At 41.8% G+C, this 12789-nt stretch overlaps 1 protein-coding gene and 1 non-coding gene across 2 annotated transcripts in view; both read right to left on the reverse strand.

Annotated features, from left to right (window-relative positions):
• Positions 1-12789, reverse strand: part of ADGRG4 (adhesion G protein-coupled receptor G4) — a 120974-nt gene that overhangs the window by 77899 nt on the left and 30286 nt on the right. Inside the window, exon 5 of the mRNA XM_081792955.1 lies at positions 5342-5938. Within this exon, the coding sequence (XP_081649081.1) occupies positions 5342-5938 (597 nt within the window). The remainder of the gene's footprint in view (positions 1-5341; positions 5939-12789) is intronic.
• Positions 2053-2125, reverse strand: TRNAK-CUU (transfer RNA lysine (anticodon CUU)). Its single transcript has one exon. It is a non-coding gene; the product is annotated as a tRNA-Lys (tRNA).

The following is a 12789-nucleotide window of genomic DNA, read 5'->3' on the forward strand; positions in this document are numbered from 1 at the left end:
GTATCTATTGCTTTTACTTTAAAAAATAAATCCATCTTTTAAAAAAATTTTGTGGGAATGCAAGCTGGTGCAGCCACTCTGGAAAACAGTATGAAGGTTCCTCAAAAAACTAAAAATAGAACTACCCTACGACCCAGCAATTGCACTACTAGGCATTTATCCACAGGATACAGGTGTGCTGTTTCGAAGGGACACAGGCACCCCCATGTTTATAGCAGCACTATCAACAATGGCCAAAGTATGGAAAGAGCCCAAATGTCCATCAATGGATGAATGGATACAGAAAATGTGGTATATATATATACAATGGAGTATTACTCGGCAATCAAAGGGAAGGAAATCTTGCCGTTTGCAACTATGTGGATGGAACTGGAGGGTATTGTGCTGAGTGAAGTTAGAGAAAGACGGAGATGATATGACTTCACTCATATGAGGACTTTGGGAGACAGGGAAGACGGGCATAAGGGAAGGGAAGCAAAAATGATATGGGGACAGGGAGGGGGACAAAACAGAGGAGACTCATAGATGTGGAGAGCAAACTGGGGGTTGCTGGAGGGGTTGTGGGAGGGGGGATGGGCTAAATGCGTAAGGAGCACTAAGGAATCTACTCCTGAAATCATTGTTGCACTAGATAGATGCTAACTAATTTGGATGTAAATTTTTTTTTGGATGTAAATTTTAAAAAATAAAAAATAAAATGAAAAAAAATAAAAAAGAATTTTTGCTACTTAATAAAAAAATAAAATAAAAATTAAAAAATTTTGTAATGTTTATTTCTTTTTGAGAGAGACAAAACACGAGTGGCAGAGGGGCAGAGAGAGAGGGAGACCCAGAATCCGAAGCAGGCTCCAGGCTCTGAGCTGTCAGCACAGAGACCGATGCAGGGCTCGAACTCATGAACCATGAGATCATGACCTGAGCCAAAGTTGGACGTTTAACTGACTGAGCCACCCAGGCACCCCCAAAAGAAACCCATCTTTTTTTTAAATTTTTTTTAATGTTTTTATTTTTGAGACAGAGAGAGGCAGAGCATGAGCAGGGGAGGGGCAGAGAGAGAAGGAGACACAGAATCCGAAGCAGGCTCCAGGCTCTGCACTGTCAGCACAGAGCCCGACACGGGGCTCGAACTCACGGACTATGAGATCATGACCTGAGCCGAAGCCGGACGCCCAACCGACTGAGCCACCCAGGTGCCCCAAAAGAAACCCATCTTAATGAATAGTTAAATTAATAAAATAGCTAGTAAAAATGGTAAATCAATTTAAATTGTTAAAGCTTATGTTCTTTTCCCTTGCAATTCTACTTTTACTAATGTGCCCTATGAAATTGCTAGCCCACGTATACCTAGATGTACGTACAAGGAAATTTATTACAGCATTATTTGTAACTGCAAAAAATTGGAAGCAACTTAAATGCCCATCAGTAGTGAGTTGAATAAATCATAGTACATCTATACAATGGATAAATGCAGCCCTAAAAACAGATGAGGTTGATCTAAATGTACTGATACATCCATGATAATATTAAGTTAAAAATACATCAAATGATAAAATAATATGTATGTACGCATATATTATTTTTGGGTTTTTTTTTAAAACAAAACACACACGCACAAGCACACATTATAAATCTATAGAAAAAAAATCTAAAAGAATAGATACCTCTGTGGAGAGGGTGTGGGGTAGGTTTTACTTTATATTCATGTACTTTGTCTTGTTTGAGTTTATATTATAGTAAACTCCATATAATAAACAACCATAATGTATTGCATTTGTAATTTTTTTAAGTTTTTCTTTGTTTTCTTTTTTTTTTTTTTTTTGAGAGAGAGAGAGGGCTCAAGTGAGCGAGGGGCATAGAGAGGGAGAGAGAGAATCCCACAAGGGGTAGAGAGAGGGAGGGAGAAAGAGGGTTGGCGGGGGAGAGAGAAGTGGGGCTCACCCAAAGTGGGTTCGAACTTAACAAACTGAGATCATGACCTAAGCTGAAGTCAGACGCTTAACCGACTAAGCCACCCAGGCACCCCTATTTTTTTCTTCTTCGAAGTAGGCTCCATGCCCAACATGGGGATTGAACTCACAACCCTGAGATCAAGAGTCACATGCTCTACCAACTGAGCCAGCCAGGCACCACCTGCATTTGTAATTTCTAAAACCGAAGAAAAGATGCTTAAAAACAACTCCAAAATTAAATTACTAATGACTGGCAACTTGCTGTTGTTATTATTTATCACTGTGTTGTCTAAATATTCCAGAGACATCTCCAACTATAGTGAATACTTGCTTATTAAGTCCAGGTAGGGTTCGTGGTTTTCAGGAAATGTTCCCCAAAAGCCTTGTTCTCATGAATATATAAATATATACATATATAATTTATGTGTCAATAGATTTATTGAGATTTGTAACCTAGCAATGTGCTCATTAAAATTTACTTGTTAAAGGTCATCATCCTTCTATGGACCATAAATACCAGTTTATTAGGCAAAAGCTGAAGCTAGGCATGTTGTAATCACTCCTATTTATTCATGTAATTGCCCCCTTTTCCCCATATGTCATGTGGCCAGGACGGAGGTAGAAATTCTGTGGTGTTACAGCTCCTTCTGTGGTGAGCTGCAGCCAGTAGCCGAATTGCCCCAGGTGGGTTATTAGCACCAGCAAATCCCTTCAAAGGAAGCTTGTAAAACAGTGGTCATAATCTTTTGGGGGCCACAGACCCCTAGACATAGTCCTGCACGGTGCGGGGGTGAAAGAACACGAGCTTTGCAACAGGACAAATCTTTGCTCACATCTCAGCTCCACTAATTTAATTGGTGACATCAAGCAACTTACCTGACCTCGTTGAGCCTCTCTTTCCTCATCTGTAACATGCCTGGTACAGCGAAAGAACTTTGTAAAATGTAGCAACGTATCAAAATACTTTTGAATATGATGGAAACTATAGACTTCGTCCTCAGGAAAAAAGAATCCATCTTGCATTTTTAGTATGTTGCGTGCAATTTCAAGGGCTTTGCCCACCCATCGAGGCCATTCTGGACCTCTGGACCCCTGGTCTAAGGTTTAGAAAGAACATTTGAAGAAACCTGAATAGTAGAAATAATCTTTTCTACTCCTTTTGCTGGTTGTCATTTCAGATCGTGTTTTCTTTTCCTTTTTGTTGTGTTGGATGATTTGTGTATTATGCCTATCAGGACTCAATCAGACCAAGAAGATACATTGTACATTAAAGAGTGTACAACAGAGCAAAGTAAATGGGGGTTGTCTAGCACTTTAACGCATCAGTTAGATTTAGCAATTTACCAGCAAAGTGGTAGAAAAGGTCATGGCAATTCACTAGCCAGATTAGGTTTTCAAAAACCACTCCTGAGCATATGGATTTAATAGAGCCATACTTCCGGTTCTTTAGATCAAAGATAAAGTTACTTTAAACTGCTTTGGGTGAGCTGTTCAGGCTTAACCTGCTAGTCCTTAGCTCCTTTTTGTAATCAGAGCCAGCTAGGACTATTCTCTTTTATTTCCAAGGCTTCAGAAAAGAGAAAAACCAAATGCCTTCAGGTAGTCACCCAAAGGAATAGCATTCCTGTTCCTTTGCTTTAGTCTGATCTCCAAGAAACACAGAAACCCTCTGGAATGCGCCTCTGCCCTTAATTCAAACAGTACCCAGACCACTGGTGAAAACATATCTATATAATCTGTGAGAGCCTATTAAGCATGGGTCTAGCCCTCATTCCCTTGATACCTCTCCCCCAAATCCATAAGAATCGTCAATAAAACCTAAAAATGAGTGAACATTTCAGGAAATGAGAAAAAAAAATCCCATCTGGATGTTGTTATCACTGACTTTACCCACGCTCAGGACCTGCTACTGCTGAGGGTGGAAAAGATTGGATTTGAGGGGAGAATGGGGTTGTACAGAGAAAAGCAACCCTATATTTTCTCATCGAAATTGGAAAGAAGGAGAAAAATAACATGCGTCATTCCAAAAAGCCAGTTTTCTTACAAGAACTCCATCCCAAACAGTTCTCTAACATCATCATTGCTCACAAAAGAAAAATGAATTGGTTTATAAATCCCATTGCTTGCTAAAAAGGACCCAGGACTCCTTGGTAAAATGGCTGATTCTTGCGCTTAGCAGAAAAAGTACAAGATGAGCCTATAACATCCTGTTGTGCTGAAACTAAGGAAATACTCAAAAAAAAAAAAAAAAAAAAAAAAGCTGGGAATGTGTCAAAAGGACACAAGAGCCAGATGGAAGGACTCCCACTGGCCAAAAGAGGGCCAATTTGAACATCAAAATAAATGATAGCAACAGATTGTAACCCATCGAATAAGGGAAGAATCCATGAGTTCGTGTTGGTATAAACACATAAACAACGGAAGGAATATATAAGTAAATGTGGAAGAAGAAAACACTCTCCCTTACAATAAAATACGAACTAATACATGTTGAAAAATAATGGAGTTTTAAAAATCATCACTATGCAAACAAGTCACTGAGGCAAGAATCATCAATAGATGTAAAACTACTGGGTGAAAGTTTGATAATAATGGGATGTTTACATAGCTTCCAGATATTCCCCCCGGAAATTAGTTAATTACAAAGGGGAAAATAGCAACTGCACAGTGGAGAAATCTAGAATCATCGTCAGAATCAAATGATCATCGCCAGTAATGGGAAAAATTGGCATCATGAAAGACAGGAAAGGACTAAGGATCTGTTCCAGATTCATCTAACAAGACGTGGTAACTAACTGCAATGCATGATCTTGAATTGGATCCTGGACCAATCAAAAAATAGCTATAAAAGAAATTAGTAGGATAATTGGTTAAATTTGAATATGGAGTATGAATTAGATATTCGTGCTGTATCGGTGTTCCACAAAGAGAATGTCCTTATTCTAAAGAAGTACACACTGAGATATTTTGAGACATTTAGGGGTAATGAGGCATTATGTCTGCAACTTACTCTCAAATGATTAAGAAACAGATAGTGTGTGTGTGCGTGTGTGTGTGTGTGTGTGTGTGAATGGAGGAAGAAAGAGAAGGAAAAAGAAGAATAAAACATGGGGAAAATGTAACAGTGAATGTGGGTAAAGAACATATTGAAGTTCTCTGTCCTGTTGTAATTTTTCTGCAAGCTTGAAATCATATCAAAATAAAACACACACAAAAAAGGAAAGAAAATAGTATTTGTCCTACATTAAAAAAAAAAGATGACAAAATGGTGGCAACCGTGGGCCCCTCTGAAGAAAACAGAGCCTTGGCCAAGAGTGGGTCATCCAGAGCAGCAAGCAGACGACTGCATCAGCACAACCCTTGCCTAGGAGGACAATTCAGAAGTTACTCACAGCAGCGCAGTCTCATGTCAACAGTTGGGATGACCTTGTTGATGAGCCAAACATCTTCTTCCCAACTAACTACGTTTCCACCCAAACACTTCATAAAGTCCTCATTTTCCAGGACGTGGTCCCAGAGTTGAAAGTAGTACAAGCTGCCAGCGAAGCCAGGCAGTGGGCTTTTAACCTGGCTGTCCCAGTTCTTGAGAAAATGTCCTAGAATCAGAGTCCCATTAGGTGTCAGGCTTTGTGGTTGATCCATCACTACCAGTATCCTTTCTGTATTCAGGAAGAGCTCTAACCTGCCCTTCACACCATCCCATATCAAGCAGATTGTATGCCACTGAAACGGAGTCAGTTGGTAACGGATATAAAAAGTCCTCCCCAAGTTGTACAGTATTAGCTGCTGATGGTCTCCTGCAAGTCCAAGGTCTATGTCTTCTCTGCCCACGTAGGAGAAGGCCATCCAATCGCTTGATTTGTCATCCACGAATACCAGGTCAATGCATGCTGTGAATCGACTGAGTTCAGGAACCGTGTTGGTCAGGCTCACGTACGTGTCAGCTCTTCCATAAAAATCCAGTCTTTTTCCTTTCAGTGAAAGTGCATCTGTCCAAATTTGGGGATAGGGGAAAGAGAAAGCAAATGAAATTTCAGTAACAAAAACTCAATTTTATCATCTTTGGCCACATAGTCATATCCAGGTTACACAATACCATTATGAGTCAATACTGCTGCAAAACAGCCCAAATAATGGAGATACACAAATCATCTCTGTTTGACATTGGCATGTGACATTTTTTGGCAGAAGAGTTTCCTCCTAATTATATTTTGCCTGCGCTAATATGAAAAGTCAGATTAGTGTTCCCAGAGCACACACCAGCTGGACATTTCGGGGAGGCAGCTAGAAGTATGTAAGTAGTTGGCAGGGAAGAGGCCAAAGAAAAGGCAGCTTGGACTTAAAATTTGCTGCACATAATCTTCGCTCGTGTAATCAAAAGATAGCTATTTCCATCTACCTAACTGCCTTATTATATTCATGGTGCAACAGCAATTTATTTCTGCAATGCCTTTTCCTGAGCCAAATTACTTGATTTATTCTGTCTCTGGAGACTGCGTCTCGCTGAAGGCACCGACAGGGGCCCGGAGGGTGACCAGGCGGACAATACCGAAGCTTCAAGGCTTCTGTCTGCACTCAGAAATAAGATAAATGGCACTGCCTTGAATGTACCCCAATTCCCCCCTTCCAGCTCCTCACCAAGGGAGCTGCGTATCTTTAAGAGGTTCCAGGGGGCCATGGACCCAGTTACCACTGGCTCTGGAGTCAACGAGCCTGGGTTGGAATCTCAGCTCTGACATTCATCAGCTGTGTAACTTTGAACAAGTACCTTAACCTCCCCATGCCTCAACGTTTGCCTCAATAAAATGGGGAGTCAGGGCCCCAGTATGCAGGCACAACTCGGGCCCACCATTCACATTATAATCTACACCAGATAATACCCCTATCTAGTGACCTTACAAGCTTGAAGATTAAGTGAGATGATGCATGCCGAGCCCTCTCAAACATTGCTGAAGAACACGGCCATCGGTACAGTCATTTCGTGGTCGATCTGGCAATATCTATGAAAATTTAAACTTGAGCATGCCCTTTGCTTCACAGGAAGCCATTGGTGAATGGTGACAGTATCAGCGTTACAAACCTCACACCCCAGGCCACGAGGCAAATATCTGAGAATTGGCAAATATCAACCTAATTCCAGCCCCAGCACGGTACCTGACAAACCAAAAAGAGCTTTATGACAGAACAGAATTCCAACCTCTCTCTGCATTAGGGATGTGACACTGGGACCGCCACTCTACAACTGACAGAGTCCTGCCAGAACAGCACACTACAAAGGCTGGCAGGAAGTGACCGCTTCCCTGCTTCTGGAAGGTGTCCCCAGATGAAAGCTTCTAGGTATTCTCCAGCCCTACAATATTCTCTCGCCCTCCATTCCTCCACTGATGTCTTTCAAAGGCAAACAAGTACGTGCCTGCCCACACGCACGCATGCGCACACACGGGCACACACACCCCACCCCCCACCCCCCGCCTCCCGCCATGTGCCGGAACCCATACCATCCACCTGCCAGTGAGCTATTTCTGAACTGTCCATGGTGGATGAGCAAATGTTTATTTCTATCCCTGGCTTATGTGATTATATTATCTTATCATCTTTCATGTGGCTAATAAATCTAGAGGTCATCCCACAAGGCGATAATCACTATGAAACCCAAATCTCGATTATGGTTGGTTAACTGCTTTTCTGTTCAACCCCCCAAAATGACGTCAAATACAACGTTTAAGAACAGGTTTTATGATGAGCATAAATCTCCAAGGCTCATTTGTCCTTTAAAGGAGAATGTATCATAATCCCATATTATCTACAGGGCCCCTCCTCTCTGCAATATACTCATACAAAGCCAGTTGCCAAAGGACACAAACATGCAACATAACTGCATCAGAAATATAAAAAGATGGCCCCTCGCTATTTTTGAAACACAAGTTACAACAAGGAGATAACCATTTTTACCTTTTGAAATGATAGCACTTTAGACTGAGAATAGCCAGCATTGACAAGCTTGTGAGGAAACATGTCATTTTAATACACTGTCGTGGGAGCACCAATTAGTACGATCTATTTCTTTAAGTTTATTTATTTTTTGGTAATCTCTACATCCAACGTGGGGCTCCAACTCACAACCCTGAGATCAAGAGTTGCATGTTCCACTGACTGAGCCCGCCAGGCGTCCCAAGCATGTGGCTCTTGATCTTAGGGTTATTTATAAGTTCGAGCAACACATTGGGTACAGAGATTACTTTAAAAAAATTAAATCTTGGGGCGCCTGGGTGGCGCAGTCGGTTAAGCATCCGACTTCAGCCAGGTCACGATCTCACGGTCCGTGAGTTCGAGCCCCGCGTCAGGCTCTGGGCTGATGGCTCAGAGCCTGGAGCCTGTTTCCGATTCTGTGTCTCCCTCTCTCTCTGTCCCTCCCCCGTTCATGCTCTGTCTCTCTCTGTCCCAAAAATAAATAAACGTTGAAAAAAAAAAAATTTAAAAAAAAAAAAAAAAAAAAATTAAATCTTGGGGCGCCTGGGTGGCTCAGTCAGTTAAGTGTCCAGCTTCGGCTCAGGTCATGATCTCACGGTTTGTGAGCTCGAGCCCCGCATCGGGCTCTGTGCTGCCAGCTCAGAGCCTGGAGCCTGCTTCGGATCCTGGGTCTCCCTCTCTCTCTGCACCTCCCCCACTCTCGCTCTGTCTTTCTCTGTCTCTCAAAAAATTAATAAACATTAAAAATTTTTTAAAAATAAAAATAAATAAAATCTTTAGGGGCACCTGGGTGGCTCAGCTAAGTGTCTGACTTTGGCTGAGGTCATGATCTCATGGTTCATGAGTTCGAGCCCCACATCAGGCTCTCTGCTGTCAGCACAGAACCTGCTTCAGCTCCTCTGCCTCCCTCTCTCTCTGCCCCTCCCTTGCTCATACTTGCTCTCTCTCTCAAAAATAAACAAACATTTTTTTAAAAATCTTTAAAAAGAAAAAGAAGGCTCCTGGAGGAGGATCAATGTTTTTTAGCATATTCACAAAGATGTTCAACCAGCACAATAATTCAGTCTTTTTTTTTTTTTTTTTTTTTTTTGTAAACTCTACTCTCAACTTGGGGCTGGAACTCATGATCTGGAGATCAAGAGTTACATAGCTCTGCTGACTGAGCCAGCCAGGCTCCCCAAGACAGTCTTTTTTTCTGATGGGCAATTTGCCAATATCTATGAACACTTTCATTGTGTATAGCTGTGTATATACTTTTGACCCATCAATTCCATTTCTATCAATTTATTCTAGACAAATGTACATGTATACAATAATGCAAGTACCAGGATATTTATTGCGGTATTGTTTGTAGTTGAGAAAAAGTAAGAATATTTGTATGTCAGTCCATAAGTGACTAGTTAAGCAACTGTTACCTCTGTATAATGGACAATTAAAGCAAACAAGGTAGATCAATACAATCATGGAGAGATTTCCAAGGCTCCACATTATATGAAATGTGAGTTACATAAGTATAGACAGAATATTATCCTACTGTTTAAAATAAGAGAAAAATATGTGCCTTAGCATAGAAAAAAAGCCAGAAAAACACACACCAAGCAGTTAAGAATGAGTATCTTTAGGTGTGAGATTTAGGGGGAGTTTTACTTTCTGTGTTACTTATTTCAGTAATATTTGCACTTTTTATTTTTTTGTTTTTAATGTTTACTTTTTATAGAATTTTTCAAAATTTTATTTATTTTTTGATAGAGAGAAGGAGACAGAGCGTGCGTGGGGGAGGGGCAGAGAGAGAGGGAGACACAGAATCCGAAGCGGGCTCCAAGGCTCTGAGCTGTCAGCATAGAGCCTGACATGGGGCTTGAACTCACGAGCCATGAGATCATGACGCTTAAACAACTGAGCCACCCAGGGGCCCCTTAATTTTTTTTTTTTTTTTTTTGAGAGAGAGTGTGTGAGAAAGAGAGGGGCAGAGAGGGGAACAGAGGAACCAAAGCGGGCTCTGTGCTGTCAGCAGAGAGTCCGATGCGGGGCTCAAACTCACAAATGGTGAGATCACGACCTGAGCCAAACTCAGACACTTAATGGACTAAGCCACCGACGTGCCCCGATATTTGCACTTTTTATACAATCATGTGTTAAATTTATAATCAGAAAAATAAAGATGGATGGATGGATGGATGGATGGATCGATCGATAGAACCACTTGTGGCCATACTTGAGACTCTGTGTTTCTGGGGGCAGAGGTAAGGTCTACCTGGATATGAGCAGAAGTTGGTGTAATGGAGTCCAAAGAACCAGCTCTGAGTCCTAGGTCTGCCCCTTACTCACTGCATGAACGTGGACAATTAACGCACGAGAAAGCTTTTAGGACAGTGGCATTTAGTGAGCACTGTATGAATGTTAAATACACCTACGTCACTTCTTTGTGTCTCATTCCTCCATGGTAAGATAGGAATAATAATTACCGTCCTCACAGGGCCGTTATGAGAGATGGCGCGGTAATAAGTGCCATTTAGGTTTTATGTATGAAATGTTTATAAACTGTGAAGCCCCGTGTGAATGTCAGCTGCCATGTTCACCACTGTCATTATTAGAAGTCTCTTTCTTCTCCCAAACCTCTTTTGTACCCTCACACAGGCAAGAGCGTCTGCACGGAGCCCTGCTGCAGCCCCCGGGCCCCCAGCTGGGGCTCAGAGGGGACCAGGCTGTGCCGAGGCGGGACAAGGGCTTTGCCCTTCTGTTTGGACTGGCGAGCAGCGTTCTCAGCTGGGCCTCTCCAGGGCCTGCTTCAAAGGCCACTTGTGCCTTTGCATATGATTTAACTATCCATTGCAGATGTCTGCTTGGACGCTGCCATCTGTTCCCTGGCAATTTTCAAGCCCAAATTGCATGATTGCTCCCCCGAAGCGTGTTCCCTCTTGATTTGGCTCCTCTGTGTCTCCTCGCCCCTATCCTGTTTCCTTTTATTTTCAATTACATTTATTGTTTTCCTCACTTAAAAGAAAAACCCTGTTTCTTCCATTATAGAAGTGATACTGTGCATGCTTTTTAAAAGAAAAAATGGAAAGCATTAGAAAAGTAAAAAGATGAGAACAAAGTCAGCCAGAGCCCTACCACCCGGAGACAACATTTTGGCAAGTTTCCTTTGGCGTTCCTTTTCTTCCGTGCACGAGTTTTGTTTATTTCTACGTGGCTGAGATCATATTGTGTGGAAAATTTGGTACCCTGCTTTTCTCACGTAACATGATGACATAAGTATCTCCCATGTTAGGAAAAACTTACGAGCCTCGTTTAAATGGCTCTGTTACAGCCCTGGGAGTGCCAGGCACCATTTTATTTACATTGAGAAAATTCACATACTACAAAATTCACCATATGAATCATTTTAAAGTGTACAGTTCAGTGGCAGTCAGTACATTCGTGATGGGATATGACCATCACCATTATCTAGTTCTAGAACATCCTCAGCCTCCCAAAAGGAAACCCCATATCCGTCAAGCAGTCAATGACCCTTCCCTCCTCCGTCCTGCTGGCAACCACTAATCTACTTTCTGTCTGTATGGATTTGACCATTCTGGACATTTCATATAAATAGAAACATCCAAGTGACCTTTCTAGTTTCTAGTTTCTTGCACTTCGCACAACGTTTCCAAATCCATCCATGTTTCAGCACGCATCAGTACATCATTATTTTTTTTTAAGATCTTATTTTTTTTAAGTAATCTCTACACGCAACGTGGGGCTCGAACTCATAACTCTGAGATCAAGAGTCACACGCATTTCCAACCGAACCAGCCAGGCGCCCCAATACATCGTTATTTTTGATGGTGGAATGACATTCCATTGTAGGGATATACTACATTTTGTTTACTGACTCATCTGTTAACGGACTTTTGGGTTGTTTCTACCTTTTAACTATTATGAACAGTGCCTCTGTGGACACTCATGTCATTTGTTTTGTGTGAACATGCCTTCGTTGCTTTTGGGTACATATCTAGGATGGGTCATGTAGTAATTCTGTGTTTAACTTACTGAGTAACAGCCACTGGTTTCCACAGCAGCCACTTCATATTCCCTCCAGCAGTTTATAAGGGTTCTAATTTCTCTACTTCGTCACCAACATTTGCTATTTTCCATTTCTTTAAATTAGTGTTATAACCATCACAGAGGGTGTGGAGTGGTGTCTCCCCATGGTTTTGGTTTACATTTCCCTAAGGACTAATGACATTGAGCATCTTTTCATGTGCTTGTTGGCCATGTGCATATCTTCTTTGGAGAAATGTCTATTCAAGCCCTTTGCCCATTTTTAAGTTGTGTCATTTGTCTTTTTGTTGTTGAATTGTAAGCACTCTTTATATGTTCTATTTTTTTAAATTTTTTAATGACTATTCATTATTGAGAAACAGAGGGACACAGAGCATGAGCAGGGGAGGGGTAGAGAGAGGCAGAATCCGAAGCAGGCTCCAGGCTGTGAGCTGTCAGCACAGAGCCCAACGTGGGGCTCGAACTCACAAACTGTCAGATCATGACCTGAGCCAAAGTCGGTCACCCAACCAACTGAGCCACCCAGGCGCCCCTGTTCTATTTTTTAAAAAATGTTTTATTATTTATTTTTGAAAGAGACAGAGCACGACTGGAGAACAGGTAGAGAGACAGGGACAGAGGATCCAAAGCTGACAGCAGTGAGCCCGATGCGGGGGCTCAAACTCACAAACCGCAAGATGACCGGAGCCAAAGTTGGACGCTCGATGGACTGAGTCACCCAGGTGCCCCGATATATATTCTAGATCCTAGGACCTTATGAGATGTGTGACTGGAAAACATTTTCTCCCATTCTCTAGTTTGTTTTCTCAGTTTCTTGATAGTGTCC

The sequence above is a fragment of the Panthera onca genome, chromosome X, assembly GCF_046562875.1.
Source record: "Panthera onca isolate mPanOnc1 chromosome X, mPanOnc1 haplotype 2, whole genome shotgun sequence".
Taxonomy (NCBI): domain Eukaryota; kingdom Metazoa; phylum Chordata; class Mammalia; order Carnivora; family Felidae; genus Panthera; species Panthera onca.